Below are 18,645 nucleotides of genomic sequence, written 5' to 3'. Positions count from 1 at the left end.
CCCGCGCTCGTATCCCTCCGCGAGGTTCGCTCACCGGTGAACGTCGCGTTGAAGAGACGGTGTACGGCCTCTTTGCCCTCCTCCCCCCCCTCCCCTCCCTCTTACGTTTCCCCGTCGCAAAGTCCGTAGGACCCAACAGACCCGAGGTAGGGATGGTGTAGGGCCTGGCAGCGAGTGTATCCGGGTATCGCGAGAGCTCGAGGGGGGTTGAGAGAGAGAGAAAGCCTCCCCACTCCTTTATTCCTTTGCTCCCTCTCCTTCATCTTCCTTGCGCGGGAACCTTCTTGGTTCCCTTAGTCCCCACGTTCTCCGCGTTCCTTTTTTCCTGCTCCTCTTCCTTTTCGCAAGAGAGCGAGAGGAATGAGTGAGTGAGAGAGAGAGAGAGAGAGAGAGAGAAATGAGGGAGGAGAGGGAGTTACGGAGACTTATGGAGTACATAATGATGCGCCCCGCGGTATTACGTCGACTTAACGGACGCGTATGCGTGCTTCGCAAGCGATGAAGTCGACGACGTCGAGAAGTATTCGCAGCGGGCGGGCAAAGCCTCAGGGGTATGCTGAAGTTTTAGAAGAAGAAAAGAAGTGGTCTATGTAAATCGATCGTGAACGTTCGCTATGAATTGAAGAGTGAAGCTATGATTTCCGCATATAACTGTCGGAGGTGCAGTTTCGACGATTCTTCTGTAAGATGTCTCGTTCGTTATTTTTTAATTATATTTTAATTGTATTTATTTTTGTATTAAAATCTTTGATATTTTCATCTGTTAAACGAATACTATGGATTCCATGCATCAGATTTTATTTAATCCTCATCCGCTGTATGTATAAAATCCTTAACTTACATCATAAACGAATATGAGGAAAATGAAGCTATAAATTCCGATCCCCTCCCTTTCTGTCCTTCTAGATGAAAGTATCCGGAGTAGAGCAACGATAAAGTGAAAATTATGGGGAAAAAGGCAGCCGAAGGCGAGAGAGAGATAAATGTGTGACAGGGAGATGTATGAAGCGCATAATGATGCGCAGCGCAGTATTACGTCGACTTAATAGATGTTTCGCAAATAGAAAATCTCGCGCAGTAGGTTTAGCGACTCTATCCACCGGGATTTATTTATGACGAACGAGAAATCTAGTTTCTCGATACTTAATCTGTATGCGTGCTATATAATATTAAAATAATCTTGAGAATATAATTACAATTTTAAAAAAATGAAAAAAAAATTACATTCTGTTTGAAACGGTTTACTTTAACGGTTTACAACTAAGATTGCGTCAAATCCTTATTTAACCTTTACGAAAAGGTATCTGTCATGCCTTGATCATTATATTGTCAGCGATATAAAGTTTCTAATATATGAATATTTGACATATATTTTCTTGTATAGAACGTAATGCAAGAATTGATTTATAATTAAATGTCACGTTCAACATTCTATGATTGCGTGTTATATCAGAAAATATATACATAATGTTAGTGATTGCTGATCAGAAAATTTTACTAATTACTTTTCTGCAATTACGAAGAGAGCAAATCTTGACTTGAGAAAAATTTCGGCACTAATTTCAGCATTACATATGTATATTTTTCTGTAATTTTGCGAGAATAAGAATATAAGTATGGAATTATTTTGATATTTTAATATGTATAATTTATATTATTGACATTAAACTATTGAATGAAGCTTCAGCAACGTAAAAATTGTACATACAACGTGTTAAATTGTAATCTACTGGTAACTTAATTTTTACAGAATATTTTTCAAAATTGAAAAATTACGTATATAGATACATCGGGAAATGCGCTTCTGAAATTGGACGCAAATCCGAGAGAGAAGAACATGGCTTTGATGCCGCTCTACCATTACGGTAGTTTGACCCTTGACACAGAGGCGATTTGGGCAGCCCAGTTCGGAATTTCGGCGGTGCCGATTGAAGAACCGAACAGACACGGTGCTCAGTTACGGTTGCTCTCTCTCTCTCTCTCTCTCTCTCTCTTCCTTTCTCTCTTGTCTTATACTCTCCATGTGCAATATATAAGTAAATTCGCAACGGGATCGGGAGAGAGGGGTCGAGGCAGCTCCCCCCCCCCCGCTCTATTTCTTCGTATATGCGCCCCGGAACGCCCGATAATTTGTATACGTCGCGAAAACCGTGGGAACAAAAGCGCCGATACTTAGGTGTACACGGCGATCGTTATCTTTGCTATCGGGATACCGTCGTAAACTGTCGTATCTTTTAATGTAGCCGTGTTGTGCGGGAATAAGGTATACCGTCGCCTGAGAGAGCGGACATATGTACCTAGTACTGCGATACACGCACGCGGTATAGCTACGATGCATTTCCGTTTAGGTATAATGAGTTAATAATTTAGTGAGATAGCCTGTGAATGTTCGAGCAATTTGTCATAACGAAACGTAACTGATATTAATTTTTCTTAAGTCCCTTTTTTTTAATCCAAGATTGATAATTACGTGTGCATTTAATATAACATTATATATATATTCTATATATTTTATATAGCGGTAAAATGTTATATGTGAATGATTAAGATAATTCTATAATAATAGCACGTATATTTATGAAATATTTAATAAATGAAACTGACAATGAAAATTGGTCAATAATTATTAAAAAAATAATAAATATTATGTAATAAGAATGCAAAAAAAATTATGAATTGATTATAATTATGAAATTATTAATCACTTCAAATATAATACAAAAACACAAATTCAACTTAATTGTTAGTTATCAATTATTAATCGCGTTAAAGAAAGATATATATGTTAATCTGTAAAAATACAAATTATAAAAAAAAATGGATACTTGGATCGTCAAATAAAGATGCACATCTTTTCGAGCTCTGTCGTCAGTTTTGCACCTTTCTTCTGAGAATTTAAAGAGCCAGCCAGAAAAAAAGAAATTCGATGCTCGAAGAAGAAAAAGAAGAGGAATTCGTGTGACGTGTCCAGTTTACGGTGGCACCTTTTTGCATTTTTCCGTATGGCGCCGAAGTCACGACTTGACCCTTTCGTTTCCCCTACCCACTCTCTTTCGTCCACGATCATATTCTTACATTTATATTCGCTATTCCTTAAGATCCGTGTTATACATCTACTCTTTTTGCACGGTGCTTAACGTATGTCCGAGTACTTCCTAAAAAAAAATACTGTATTTGTTACAACAAGATAAAATAATATTAAATATTTAAGTACATATTTTAATACATAGATATCTATTAATTAAATCGTTAAGATAATATAATTCATAATTTTCCAGTTATACAACATAAATATTTCCAAAGTACTTCATTTAATCGTGCCATTTTTCTCAATTTGTCACCTCGATTTGCAAACTCGAATATATATCAACGTAAACAGAAAACACGGAAGAACCATTTTCGTTTATTTTATAAATCTGCCGAGTTTCACGCGTCCAATTCAGAGAAGGATCGCCGGGCATTTTCAGCGAGCAACGAAAGAAAAAGATGAGAAAAGAAGAGGAAGATCTCGGTAATACGAGAGCACGGATGCATCCCGATCGATCGCGGGCCATGGAAAATCGTCACGGTGATCGGTGACGACGAGAGTCGGCAGGAACGATCGAGGAGGTGGTGACCAATAAGGTCGCTGGAGAACGGATAAGAGTCGCGGAGTCGAAGAACGATGGACCGCCCCTCGTTGCGGCGGCAATGCGCGAGGCCCACCAATAGCCACGCTGTTTTCCCCTTAATATGCGAGCCTGACCGCCGGCATTACCGTTCTCGTAATGAAAAAATTACGTCACCTATAGCCGCTTAGGTGTTAGATAGTCGATCGGCATTACGAGACACACCATCGTTGGACGTTCATCGATCTGAATGCCCGAGGCATCACGTGATCGATTCGATCTCGGGGAAGAAATATATTGTTATGGATCGGGAATTCGTACATACGGATATATAGACGTAAAGAATCATTGATAAACGCGCAAAGTGATTTGGTTATTTTAGATCAAATGCAAAACTTCTGTGATATACAATATATAAAGAAAATTCAATTTTGTTGATAAAATTTGATTTATCACATAATTTTTCATAAGATAAATCTCTCTTATGTACAGTTTGTTATCAATTTGGATCTCATTTGAGATGTTGATTAGTTTCTGTTATGTTGATGATTCCGATGGTGGAAAGCAAAGAATTTTAATTTGCCTTCAATTCATTTTTTTTTCTTATCTATTAGATAATTTCCAAGTTTCTTTGTTACACGCGTTTCTTTGTTAATCGTTTGTTACACGCACGCTTATAATATTATGTCGAGATAAATTCTTAGTATCAGAGATAATGATTGATATCACACAATAGTCTTGGATTTATTGTTTCATTGAATCTTGAATATTTTTATAGATTCTTGATATCATGCATCTTTGACACGATAAATCTTTGTGTTTCTGTGATTTTTGATATCTTGACATTATCTCTGATAGCACAGGAATTGAACTACGAAATCGACAATTTCTGTAGATAGATTGTCGACCTCGCATTTAAAATTTTGCTGCTTTAAATCTCTAAATGATATAAACAATGAGATTTTAAGGCGTAAAACTACTTAAGTTTTAAACACTAAGCCATAAGAAATTGATCAATCACAGTCAAGTATTTTCCTCATATCTGATTATAATTGGTCAATTTCTTATGGGTTAGAGTTTAAAAGTTACGTTTTAAGCCTTAAAATTTCATTGTAGACGCCATATGGATATGTGGATCCCTCATAAATTTATCATTGTTTTTCCGTGCAATTTCATTGCAGTGTTATTCTTTGCATTAATTCATAAAATTCTTTTATTGCATCGAGTAATATATAGGTGAATGATGTTAAGATTCTGCTCGACTTTGTTCCAACACACGCCCGAATGGAACGGATCAGAAACTCGACCATTTTCACGCCTGAGAAAATTCTTATTGTCTAAGGCGGGTAGTTCGCCTAGAGCGGAAAGTCACGCGAATCGACGCACAAGGAAGAGGAAACAAGAAATCGACTTAATTGCGCACGTCGTTTAGTACTTTTGTGCGTACAACGAACAGTACAACTGACTGCTTTCCATCTACCTTCCTTCCGTACTGGACATCCATTTTTTCATGTTATATTTATCGCTTCGTATTTTTGTATTATTTATTTACAAATATCTATACCATAGAATACTAGATAATAACTATAAATAAAAATTATACTGACAAGAATAAATCAAATAAAAGAAAGAATTTTATTCTCGGTCGAAGAATCTTGTGTTTGATAATATTCAAAGCAAATATATTTTTCTATACACTTTGAAATAATATTTTTAGTCTAAACTAGAAATAAACTCTAGTAATAAACTTCAGTTTATAATTACATTTCAAGTCTGACAAATCGAATCAATGACTATGTGCAGTTTATAAACTGAAAAATAAATACATTTGTAAATTTACGTGAATATTATTATTAAGCATCAAAATCCGCTTTGATCAAAAATAGGATCCTTCTTTTTGTTATGAATAGATAATAATACAAGAGAAAGAAAATTCTATAAACTTTGCGATATTTCTATTATAACTTCAGTTTATAATTACATTTCAAGTCCGACAAATCGAATCGATATACAGTTTATAAAACTGAAAAATAAATATATTTACAAAGTTACATATAAATATTATTATTAAGCATCAAAATCTGTTTTTTGACCAAAAATAAGATTCTTTTTTCTCTTATTTTTTTTGTAATGGATAGATAATATAAGAGAAAGAAAAGAAATTCTGTGATCACATGATTGTTAACATATTGACCTAATATAAAGAAGATTAAATTAGATTAAATTAAATTAGATTTTGAGAAACATTTTCATTTTGCCGAATTAATTTGTGGATCTTTTGATTATAATTCCGAGTTTCTTACAAATTTTACATCTTACATCAACATATTGTATTATCATTGACAACTACAAACTGTGGATTTGACTACATAATAATTCTAATTTTGTCCATAATCTAAGAATTATATTATAACAAATCGTGATTGATAATTGTAACACGATTGATTTATCGTTCCTGTTATTTGATTACTTTTTATATTTATATATTTTACATACTGAAGCTGGCTGCGTTTATAAATTTACATTTTAACAATTAGGCATGTTTTACATATATGACTTTCGCTATTGAAATCCTACGTGTGGCTATCTGTTTCTTTATTTACTGCGTTTATAATTTAAGCGTTATTGTGATTTTTAAAAAAAGAAAAGAGTTCCAAGTTTTATTTTATATCTAATTATATTATGTTTTCAATTTATATCTATTAAGAAAACTAGACAAATTTACAAATTATTGAATGTTAATTCATTTCTGTTACAATAATTTCGATAGTGAAAAGCAAAGAATTCCAACTTCTTGCCCTCAGTTTGTTTTTTTTTTCTGGCAAAGATTCATTCAACAGTTCCTTTATGTGCGCACGGTGCGTCCAGATGCATGTCGATCGTGTATGACATAAATATGCATCACGGGCTGTTCCGCGCTTACGGAGCGTTACTAACAGGGTCTTAATTATGAATGAAAATAATACATGCGCTTCAATCTCGAAACACACTTTCCTCGGCGTCAAGCCATCCGGTTCAACGACTCTCACGGCAGAAGCTTGCGGAAAAATATGTTCGCATGAGGACGAATGTAACGCCGATAATCACAGGCGAATAATTGTATGCTTACTTATCCCTCACTCAATCGCACTGACGTCACTAATCATTCGAATAATTATAGTTCGATTAGTTATTTTTGTTAACTAAAAATTGAACGAAATTTAATCAGGATTCTTTTCACAACACATTCAATTTTTCAAATTAAATGTCAAAGTTTCAAAAAATATAATAAAGCATACACGAGAGAGTCTAACACATTTCCCTAACGACGTTTCTCTTTTTAATCTTCCCTAATTTTTTAAATGACTCTTTCTGAATTATCCTGAATTATCCACACAGATATATAGAATTTGGCGCGCGTTCTTTTTTTTTTTTTTTTTTTTTTTGCGCACAATGGAATTCGCCAACTTGCTGAGTCTGCAGGCGCAAAGGCGGCGGGATTCAGGAAACGACGTTATTGCGTAACGTAATGATCTGGTAATCGGTCACGTGGATTTGCGTTGGACCGGGCCGGCCGCAAATCTCCGCTACGTGACGAATTCCGCTGCGAGCGGGTTTTGCCGCGTGCCTGCGTCTGCACGTGAGTGCACCATCCGCACGCGCGGCGCTAAGCTCTTCGCATTAGTTCGCGCGCTTCAGCGATCGACGGCAGTTTGTTTGCCCCTGTGGCACACAGTGCGTCGCACCTCGGGCCCGTACGAGGATGAGCGAATCGAACGCGCAGCAATGCGCTACTGCGTAACACCTCATTAGCGTTCGAGGAAGTAAAGTTGCGCGCCGCCCATCGCGAGACTTCTTTCGCTTTTGTAACAACAGCGGCAGCAGCGCTCGATCGAAAAAAATTACACGCATACCGGTTTTTAATTATACTCATCAGAGATTCTTCTTTATTGACGATCATTATTTTCAATGGAGTTTTAGAAAATATGATAAGGATATTGCTGCAAATATATACAGTATAAAGAGCGATTTTTTTTTTAATCGGTAAATAACGGAAAAACCTTTCTATATTATTTTAATTTAAAAATCTATATTTAAATTTAATAGAACACACTTGAAAATACACTCTAAAAAATAGCGGTGTCTTATATGGTTCTCACAGTGTTGGTGTTAAAATTGACACAAATAAGATGGATTTAACACCACGAGTTTTAAATCCACACCATGATATAAGCACCAGAGGTTTGAAATTCACATCATGTTGATGTTAATATTAACACAATGAGAATTATATAGACACCGATTGGGTGTTAAATTCACACCAGAGGTGTTCAATTCACACTGATATTTTTTAAAGTATATATATCGTTTGACATACACACATCAATTATTAACAATAAGACATCAACAGAAAGAGACATATTTCGTTTCATTTATTCATTGTTTTCAAATTAGCTTTTAATGTGTAATTTTAATAATATTTTTATTTAAAGCCGAGCTCGCATTTGTCCTTCACGGTTGCAGATTCAGAGCCGCCCGTAAACGTACTTTGTTTTGCATTAGCGTGTGCGTGCAAGGATGCACATATCAAATGCACGCCCCCTCCGTTGCTGTTCGATGTTAATTGTGCGCAGTAATCATTTTAACATACGTTCCAATTATGCGAATGCTATTTGGATTACATTTGCATCGTAAAAACTCCTGCTACCACTCTCCAGCAAAGCGTCTATGTAGCCTTTAATATAGACGAAGTTTTTAATCTCGCTAATTAATCTTGTTTTATCTATCAATAAAATCTATCGGTCACATTATAAAGCGTCCATCGCAATTATCGATAAAATTCGCGCCTATCGCGCGACGACATTTTTGTTAATATATATTTTTAGATATCTGGGCTTATCGCGTCGCACGTGCCTAGGACTATAATTATGAGTATCCTTCTCATAATATCGTCTCGCCACGAGTTTCGTTATGGTTCCGAGAGATTATTGTTATCGTTGTTTCGATGACTGTACCCAAGTATCGCTTCTTTCAAGGCTGCGCGCGAAAAGTTTTTTTTATACAAGATACACGTGTCAATCTTTATGTGCGGAGTACACTGCAAGAAACGAGCGATGCAAATTCGATTAAAAATGCAGTTCAAGCTTGCATCAAGGAGATCGCATTGTATTATCTTACTATACAACGTTTTTTATCGTTGGAAAATATAAATACTAAGAAGCTAAAAAAAGGAGCACGTACGTATCATCTTTCGTTAAAATTCCGAAAAATTCGCAATAGTATAAAAAAAAAAGAATATTTATGTACCTAATAAACATATTCTTCGGAATATCAAGTTAAGTGATAATTTAACAGTTAATTCTAAAATAAGAATCATTTGTACAGCAAAGTCTACCAAAAGCGTTTACTTTCGCGTTTTCTTTCGACCCTTCACGAATCCTTACGTTACGTTTTTTAAGAAAAAATTCAACGCTGATTCGGTATCTAATAAGATAATTCGGATCGAGCGTCAGGACGAGGTATGAATCCATTGAAAATTCTCACTTCAACCGCACACCTCCCTGGAGAGAGAGCAACAAGTGAGTAAACATCCGTGCCACGGATCCTCGAGTTCGCGCGAATCGTCGCTGTGAGATCGAACTAATCGGACAGCAATATAATGCGGCCTAAAGCTGCTAACGGAACGGCAGGAATGTCGTGACACGCGTACGTCCGACTGTTAAGAGACGAAGCCAGGATCAATGACGCGTGACTGTGTCGGATTCGTTGAAAGTGTGTCGGAGTCATATAATGGCTGAACGAGAGAAAAGGGAGAGACGCTCCCCTTCGTACTCGTTCACCCCTGAACAGAACCGGCTGCTATTTTCGACAGATCAACCTTTCACCCCCGATCGTAGAAATGCTGAAACGCGAACGAGTCTAAATGGAAAATATGCGAATGGAAAGTTACGAATGGAATACGGAGGAAAATGTAACTGGCTTGGAAAAATGTTTAGAACAATTAAGTCTTATCTGAAAACGATGAAAAGGAATAAGAGATAAAATTAAGAAAAAATGAGAAAGATACTGTAATCAGTAATTGTACGCGCATAGAAATTATTATATGTCGAACTTTTTCCATTGTTGAGTGCATTGAAACTCAGCCAGTTAGTTGCAGCGAAAAACAAAATCGTTACGCGAGCTGTCTGTCGACGTGCTGATACGGATGAAAACTTGCTGATTCTGCAATAACATTCCATATAAAGACCAACAATAATACACGACGATGACGGGTATGGAAATTACGCAACGTAAAGCTGTACTTACATTTTTAACATTTCTGTCAGCAGTGACATTTTGCTTTTGACGGATTGTATTTCCTTATCGAATTAACTCTTATACAAACACAATACCTATTTGTAGACCGAATAAAAACATGATACTGATTACAGCAAAGTTTTCATTCAAATTAATTATTTTATTTAATTCTTATAATCTTTATTTTTTGTTTCAGAAATTTTATAATTTCAGTACTTAATCGATAATAATATTATTGAAGATTATTAAAAAATCTGTTTTCAAAATTTGTCAACTATTCGATATGTACAATACTTTTTCCTATTTATGCCAAAATTTATCGATAATCGAGCTATTTAAATTCAAAAATAATTTGTGCGCTGCTCTCTCTTTTTTCCTTTTTTTTCTGTGTAATCGCGAAACAAGTACATTCTGCGAATTGTTGGCACCACGTCAGAATGACTCGACTGAATTGCAATGTGGCGAGCGCTAATTAAAGGTGTATGAGATGTTAAGACAGCAAAGAGTTTGTACGCTTTAAAATCTGCATATTTACGAAAATATCGCCGCAATCGAAATTCGCGCAAAGTACGATATAGATAAAGGTCATGAAAATTATCAAGTCGATAACTACGCCGTAAAAAATATTTTTATATCATATGTTTGCGTATAAAGCACGTTTGAACGGTTTAAAAAGATAAACAATGTGAATAATAATCCGTCCAATCCCAGTATATATTTTTACAGATAAACGAGGGAACATGTAAACTGAAGAATTACATATTACGCGCGCATATAAATGTACGTGCTTTCTAAAGAAAGGGAGAAAAAAATACACAAAAATAACACACTTTGCAAGGCTGAAGTAATAGTCTCTTTTTACCTCCGTCTTTTCGACTGCGTCTCCGTGTGGGTCTGCTGGATGTGATGGGGCGATAAGTCGGGCCCGTAAGACAGAAGTTGACTTCCTGCGGTGACGGGACAGGCGGGCGGGGGTGGCGGTGGTGGGCCCAACTGGTAGCCCACCGTGGCGGAGGGGGGCGCGTAGTGCGAAGGGCCCGGTCCCAGACCAACCCCGTAGCCTGCGCTTCCCGCCGACCCGCCCCCGTACATGCCGCTGCTACCGGGATACTCTATTTTGGCGGTATTTCCGGCCAGTCAACTCGATTACCGGAATAAAGCGCGTCACTCTCGAGGAGGAGTCTGCACCCAGTTAACTCATCATATCGCTGTCGCAAGACACACTGTCGCAGTTTTACGGAGATCGTCGTTGCACCCTCCTTGTATCGTTACCGAGCCGCGCTTAAATTACCAACTTGTCATCCTATTGTCTCAAGATTATTCACCGATGCACTCTTGTATCTTCTCACACAAATACTCATACACTTGCGTCCATTATCAACTTAATCAAGCGTGTTAATCATATTCTTAAATTACGACTTGTCTCGTCTTATCGCACCAAAATTGTTCGTCCCAATCCGCTTTTGCACATTTAATGAAATTTATAATTTTATACACTTCTGTTAGAGATCTCAAAAATTTATTGCACAATAAATTATATTATTGTAGTAGATAATTCATTCACACAAATTATTTTCATTCACAGCTTTCGCATAGTATCCATATCCGTACTTTCTTTTTGTTATTAGTTCATTATATAATCTTCGAATGTGGACGAAATACGCGCTAAATGCATTGTAGTCCTGATCGCAGGAAGAAATCAATGATAAAACGTGGTGGTTTTCGCTCTCATTTCTTTTATCGCATCTCGTCATTTTGTGTTTCAATCATTGCGAAATAAAAAAAAAATATCTTGACGGTTTAATAGCTCGAGTGCACGATTTTGAGGTTCCTGATACAGAAACTCGCTCGACTATGCGCTCGCCTTCCACCGAATTATCTTGTCATCTCTTTACCTGGAGCAAGATGTAGATCTACCATCGGTCTACCAACGAAGCAGTTTTATACTTCGCGTTTCCCTCTTCAGCGTTAGTCAGGGATACTTCAGTTTCGAAGGCCTTTGTATCTAAATTCTACTCACGTTCGCTCGTGTACTTCTTCACTGATCTTGAAAGAGCGCGATGGTATATTTGAATAGTAATTTATACTTTAATCATTTTATATTTGCTTATGTTATCTGAATTCCTCAGAAAGTTATTCTAACATAGTGACGAAAGAAATGTCTCTATCGATAACATATAAACTCTTGCGAGTAGAATTTTTTATTAAAGATTAATCATTCAAGAATGTTATTACAACACTGTATGTTTGGTCTACGAATTGTGTGACAATCTTGTAAAGAAGCTACAGATAAGCAACAACGACTGTTTTATCTGGAATTGCCCCTACATTTCCCGGAATCGTTTATCTACGACTGAGAAGTTCTCACACTTTTCTCGACATACGAATTCCAATTTTACATCCGTTACTTTTATCAACTCCATTCATATATCAGAGCGAATTGTCGAAGTTAGCGCATGAGGATGTGCTATTACTGTTGCAAACGAGCGACCTTCTTTCCTGCACGCTGGATTTCGCCGGAATTCGAATAAGAGTCGCTTCTCTCTAAATTCCTTGTATTCCTAGTCGACGCGATGGCTTGATTAATCGACCAAGAAAGAAAGTACGAAGAAGCAAAAGAAGCTCGTTACGAAAATACACCTCTGATGATTTCGGTTTTCGAAAGCGTCAAATCCGGCCACTTTCACGAGGTGAAGTCTATTCGCTTGCCAATAACAAGCTTGCCCGCCTACGCTCTATTAACTATTGTTTGTTTCTTTTCTGCTCTTCTAGAAACACGATCCCGGAGAAAAATCTTCCAATCTCCCCGGCCAGGAATTGATCGCTAATCCGAGGACGTCACGAGATTCTTGACCTTGTCGGACCGTCGTTGCACTCGCGCCGAATTTTGCACGCTCCTTTCGTCGCACTGCAGCGTATGATCCACAAGACAATCGTACTAATCTTTCTCTCGCCTCGCGGTTTTCTCAGAGCGACGGCCATATCGCTGAAGCGGTTCGTACGCGTCGCGATCACTTATCCCGAAGAATTCAAAGCCATTCGATTGATCGCACGGCGAGTTAAGCGTAGCAAATTAGCTTATCTCCAAACGAAATGACTGTAGAGCAATTTCCTACGTGATCAAAGCTAGATCTCGTCTCCTGTCTTACAGGAGATGCGTCCTAAGCTTTTATTCTTCAAGAAGATTTTATCAATCTCTGTTTTATTTTCTTTAAAGTCGTATATTCAGAATGTAATCCTAGTTGATCGTGGAGAACCTAATCGTACTCAAATCGTTATTGTATCGGAAATTACATGGCGAACGATGATTATTGATCTGCGTTTATCTTTTGCAATCAACGTCGAAAATTCAAATCCTATGTTAAATTTATTTCATCGTAAAATGAACTCTTCGCTCGTTCGAGATCAACTCGGCTGAGCTCGCGTAACAAGAAACGCACGCAAATCACGGATGCGTCAAATTCCCGCGTAAAATTGCGCTACAAAATTCCTCAGCAACATCGTGATTAACTGTAAAGAATGAGTCCCTTCTCTTTAAAATCTTTAATGAATTTAATTACAATAAAATCGTGACACAGATGTGTTTTTTCCCTTCGTCCAAAAGTTCAGTGTCTAATGCAAAGTTCATAAAAGCCAAACTTTTTTTGGAAAAAATCCTCGTAATTCAGTGATAATTGAATCATTCCTTTTCAATTAGACTTGATATTTTTCATATTTAATATGATAAATTCCATATATTTAATTTTCAATATCAAAATAGTTGCCATATTTATATGTGATTTTCAAATTTTTCCAGCTAAAATCTCACGATTGATCAAGATCGATTTTTTTTTCTTCAAAAAATAGTAGTTTTAATTCATTGAGAACCAAATGAAAGAACGTTTGATGATACACACGGTTGGGCGTCCAATTTTCGGCGCCAAAATTCTTGCGACGCACTCTCGAATAATGACGCGTCGGCGATCGTCGCGTTGCGCGGTCTCGATCACAATCGATGACGATCGCAGGTAAAGCAATGCGGAAACACGTTTCACGGACGCACGTACGGATATATGGACGGACGGACGGACGGATGGGTCGCCGACTAGCCACCACCCACAACTCGCTAGTGACTGATTCCACCATAGCCGCATAATGTGCTGCTGCGGTATACCCCGGTGAGGACTATCACTTCTCCCACCAGAGAACTCGGGACAGCCACCGTTGCGAAGCCACGACTTTTAACTGGGATGTATCGCCGCCGCTCGCTTGCTCGCTCGTATGCTCGCGATAGGATACGACGTTTTGGGAAATTCCTTTTCAAGATTAATTCGAGAGATCTTATTTCCGAACATTGACTTGACTTTTTTTACCTTTTCATATTGATTTCATGACAAAAATTACGCATATTAACACGTGACGCGGATAACGGTGACCCACGTTGAACTTTCCGTTCAGGCCGTTTGATATTTTGATCATAAAAAAAAACGTAATTATCTTTAATAATATTAAAGATAACTTTTAATATTGTATGTGAATAAATAATTAACTACATCATATCAATATTGCATGATACAATTTTGCTACATTACTTTTGCTTTATAATAGTAATTTTTGTAATTTTTTTAAATTACTGAAATGATTAGTTATATTTAAAAAATACAACAAATGCAAACAAAAATATCGTGGATCACCAGAGATCCGCGTCACGCAGTATGATAGTTAAGTCACTTAAAATTGACCCGGCACAGAACGTGTTAACATGTATCTGTATTGTTTTCTGTAGTGAATTTGAACTGATCTAAAATCGATTAATGACTCTTTGGTTTCTGATTAAACGAGTTAATGGGGACATCTTCGAGTCAATTGATTTCGGATCGATTTACTTACTGAAGTAAAAAATATTAGATTTCTTATTATTGTATATATTAGATTTCTTATTATTGTATATATACTATTTTTTATTGATGAAGACAATTGGAGAACCAAATCTTCTCTCTAAATTTTTTGGAATGAAAATTGGCCAGTCCTGAAAAAAAAGAGTGAAAACTTTTCACTTTTTTGGAGTGAGATTCACTTCAAAGGAATGAAATCTCACTCCTAAGAATGAAAATCTATCACTCTTGTTCAAAAGTAAAAATATTTTTTTTTCAAGATTGGCTCAATTTTTTAGTCTTTTGGAATGAGATTTTATTCCAAAAGATTTAGAGAGTTAACATCTCAGGAGTTTGCTTTAGATTTAGTGCAAGAGCAAAAATAAATATCCGGAGTTTCTTTGAAATTTTTTCGATTATTTTAAACTCACCGGAAATTACCAGCCATTTGTAAACTCAACATTGTAAAAATATGAACAATTAGTTAGCAAGTAATATAGTATATAAAAATGGAAATTGATAAAAACGAATTCTCTAAATTCTTTGAAGTAAAATCTCATTCTAAAGAATAAAAATTGAATCTGTCTAAAAAAAAAGTCAATTCTCAATCTTTAAGAGTGAGATATTGCTCTTGAGTGTGAGATTCATTCTAAAAGTTTTTAGAATTAATATTTAGAGAGTATATATATCCGAATGAATGGGAATGGTAACAGAAAGCAGAGCTTACGTATTCGGTGTCTTATCGCGCCGAAAGGATCTGTTGGCAGGGTCCGGTAGATCGGAAATTCACGGCGATATAAGAGGGTCGCGGGAGTGTTGTGTTGATACAACGGCGGTTGACATTTGCGCCTGCTTCGCGTGCCGAAGCCGTGCGGCAGAAAAGTATTTTCGAGAAAGAGACTCGTGCGCGCCAGTAAAAGTAACGCGGCGCTTACGATAACGAAGCGTTTTCTTGAACGATGTCGCAACGCGGGCCCCGCTCTCGCCGCGGCGCATATTGGCCGAGCAGCAGCATTGTAAGCCGGGGTAGCGGAGAATTGCCTACCGCATTATGTGTGGCGAACGCCGTAACTGATCCCGACGCTGCATCATTTCTTGGAACTGCGTCAATCAAGCGCGCGACACCAAGTTCGCCGTGCAGTTACATGCACGGTGAAAATTTCACCGCGATCGTTAACGCCGAAGCGGCTATTTTCGTCAGCAAACGTCTTTCCAGACGATCTTTTCTCTCATTTCCCCTGCGTGATACCCGAAGGCTCGATACGAAAAATGCAAACGCGTATAAACGCATTCAGATAAAAATTTCTACTATTTTCAGCAATACGTCATGTAAAACTACTTTTTCTTCAAATATTTATTTAATACCACGCGTTTCTTCACTAATGTAGATTAACTTTAAGTCTCGGTTCAATTTACTCTTCATCTTTTTCTAATCCATAAAACTAGGAAAAGATGAAGAGTAAGTTGAACAGAGATTAAAGTAATGTTATGCGTAAAAATATGTTTCCTTAACATTTTTATTTAATTTCTTTCTATATATATTATTAATGCTTATTTCCTCCAATGTAAATTAACTTCAATCTCGGTTCAACTTACTCTTTTTCTATAATTAAAAAGGTGTCAAATAAAAATTTCAAGAAAAAACATTTTTACGCATAATTTTTTCGCTAAAAACAGAAATTTTTAGATTAAAATTAATCTACATTAGTAGAAAAGTCTTTGTTTATAAAAATATATCAAAGCAAAGTTTTCACATTCCACAGGTAGCATATAATATTTAATAATAAGAGAGAGAGAGAGAGAGAGAGAGAGAGAGAAGATATATTTAAATACAAGTCGATTAAATGTAAATTTAAACTTGAGTGATTCCTATTCATGTCTACTAATTTAGATAAATTTTAATCTCAGTGTAACTTATTCTCTATTTTTTTCTAATTCCTAGAATTAGAAAGAAATAAAAATAAGTTCAATTGAAATTAAAATTAACCTATATTGGTAGAAATGAACGTTGATAGAAATTATCTCGTACAAAGTTGAATATGTATTATGACTCACCCTATATGGACAGCACTGCGCTTCTGTGCCATTTTGCTTGGGTCACTCCCTATATGTAAAATAACATACATTAATATGACAATACATTTTCTTATAATATTTCATATAAAGATGTTCCAGAATTTAGATATAGAACCGACTCAACTGACTATTAGAAAAATCTTATTTCGATTTTCATTTTCTTGCTCCGTTTCAAGTTCTATAAAATTTATAATTAATTCTATGGGATATTTTTTAAACGTAATTTACATTACTTCAAAATACGTATCTTGCAATAAACGTTTAATAACAGTTCAGGAATTACGATTTAATATGATTGAGTTCAAAAACCAATACCAAGGATTGGACATGTTTGGGCTGTTGTTACATTGTTACTGTCACATATTTTAATAGTTTTTTACATGGTAAGAAAGCTATGCACAACGATAATGTAACGATATGGTCATTAAGTGCTACAGAATAGGTGATCTGCAGGTAGCATGGAACGTTCTAGTAATATCGCAATCATATGGCAATGATGCAATATTTCTGAAATGTTCAATGCTATCTAGGATCATATCAATATTGATCAATATATTAAATACTACAATAGACTTTACTTTCTTTTCTCATATTTAAAATTAAAACTGTGAATCAGAAAATGATTCTGTCTCATCACACAGCAGTTTTAATATTTACTACCTCTCAACAAACTCTTACCGCCAGCATTTGTGTCATTGTGAAACAACGCTAACCATAGTAGCTAGATTTTTATGTATTTTATTATGCTTAATACAAAGATAATCGATAGAGCACTATCTATTGTTTGATTGAACGGAATTCACTGTACGGCTTGCCCTTGCACTCCGCAAGACAAACTGGAGCAATTTAGATTACTCTAGTCTCGTCTAAATTGCGTGTGCACGCAAGAGCGCAACGAGGGAGAAAAATCACAAGAAAGCGATCCTTTCCGTTTTTCGGAGACTCGTTGCGAGTTTTCCACACGGAAAGTAAGCAGATTGTGATTTCGACACATCGGTCCGACCGCGGCGACCGGGAAACGCGGGCGGACGTAGAGGCGAACGGTAACAAAACCCATGGCTGGTTTACCTGGAATAGAATGGGCGATCGAGGATACCGTGAACATTCAGCCGGGATTTCCTGTTGCCACGATGCGACGGAAAAACGGTGCGCGCGGGGCGCAAGAGAATATTGACGCGAACGTATGATGACTTCCACACTCTGCACCGACATCAAAACTGGGTGTTTACACTTGGCAGTCGCGCCATTTTGGAGTTTCCACTCGGCTCCGGGGTTTTATTTTCACGCACGCACACGGGGGCCCTACGGGAGCGCCGCGAGACGCGGAAACGGCGAGCGAGGCGCGATCTATCGGCGACGCGCCACGAACTGATCCGTCCGCGAAGCCGGAAATTCGCAGGATTTAATAATCCGTCGATACGGCAGAAATCGCAACGACGATCCGATTGTCGCGGCCGCGAATTTATATCAATTTAAATCGAGTATTGATATCCGTTGTTTTAATCGAAGGATGCTTTTCATTTGATGATACAAGTCGACACAAGTGTCGTTCTATCTTTGTCACTCTCCGAATGTCGAGAAGGATAGAACGACGCTTGTGTCGATTTGTGTCTTCAAATGGAAAGCATCCTTCGATTAAAACAACAAAGTGTTTTTAGTGTTATGCGAATTCGATAGCGACGATGAAAAATCCGTTATCGGAGATATCGGAGAAAGACGACCGTTTCTGGAAGCCCTGGGCAAATTTTTGTGACTATTGATGAGGTCTCGAGAAGTTTGTAGATTTGTTACTGATGGATATTATTCGATGAATTCGCTCTCATTAGTAATTG

At 37.0% G+C, this 18,645-nt stretch overlaps 1 protein-coding gene across 7 annotated transcripts in view; it reads right to left on the bottom strand.

Moving 5' to 3' along the window:
• tgo (Aryl hydrocarbon receptor nuclear translocator homolog tgo) overlaps positions 1-18,127 on the bottom strand; it is a 40,876-nt gene extending 22,749 nt beyond the window's left edge. For 2 of the 7 annotated variants that reach the window (XM_011066645.2, XM_087405192.1), the window contains exon 1: positions 10,747-16,756. In XM_011066645.2, coding sequence (XP_011064947.1) covers positions 10,747-10,976 — 230 coding nt within the window. In that variant the 5' untranslated portion in view covers positions 10,977-16,756. Of the gene's footprint in view, positions 1-10,746; positions 16,760-16,792; positions 16,842-17,881 lie in introns of those variants that run through there. The other 5 variants (XM_087405197.1, XM_087405196.1, XM_087405194.1 and 2 more) reach the window with 5 other exon arrangements.
• Between the last annotated feature and the right edge of the window lie 518 nt (positions 18,128-18,645).

The sequence above is a fragment of the Acromyrmex echinatior genome, chromosome 4 (genome assembly GCF_024713525.1).
Source record: "Acromyrmex echinatior isolate Ae372 chromosome 4, ASM2471352v2, whole genome shotgun sequence".
In the NCBI taxonomy this organism is placed as follows: Eukaryota; Metazoa; Arthropoda; class Insecta; order Hymenoptera; family Formicidae; genus Acromyrmex; species Acromyrmex echinatior.
Note: the sequence above shows the minus strand (reverse complement) of the source record. Positions and strands in the feature narration are given on the sequence as shown.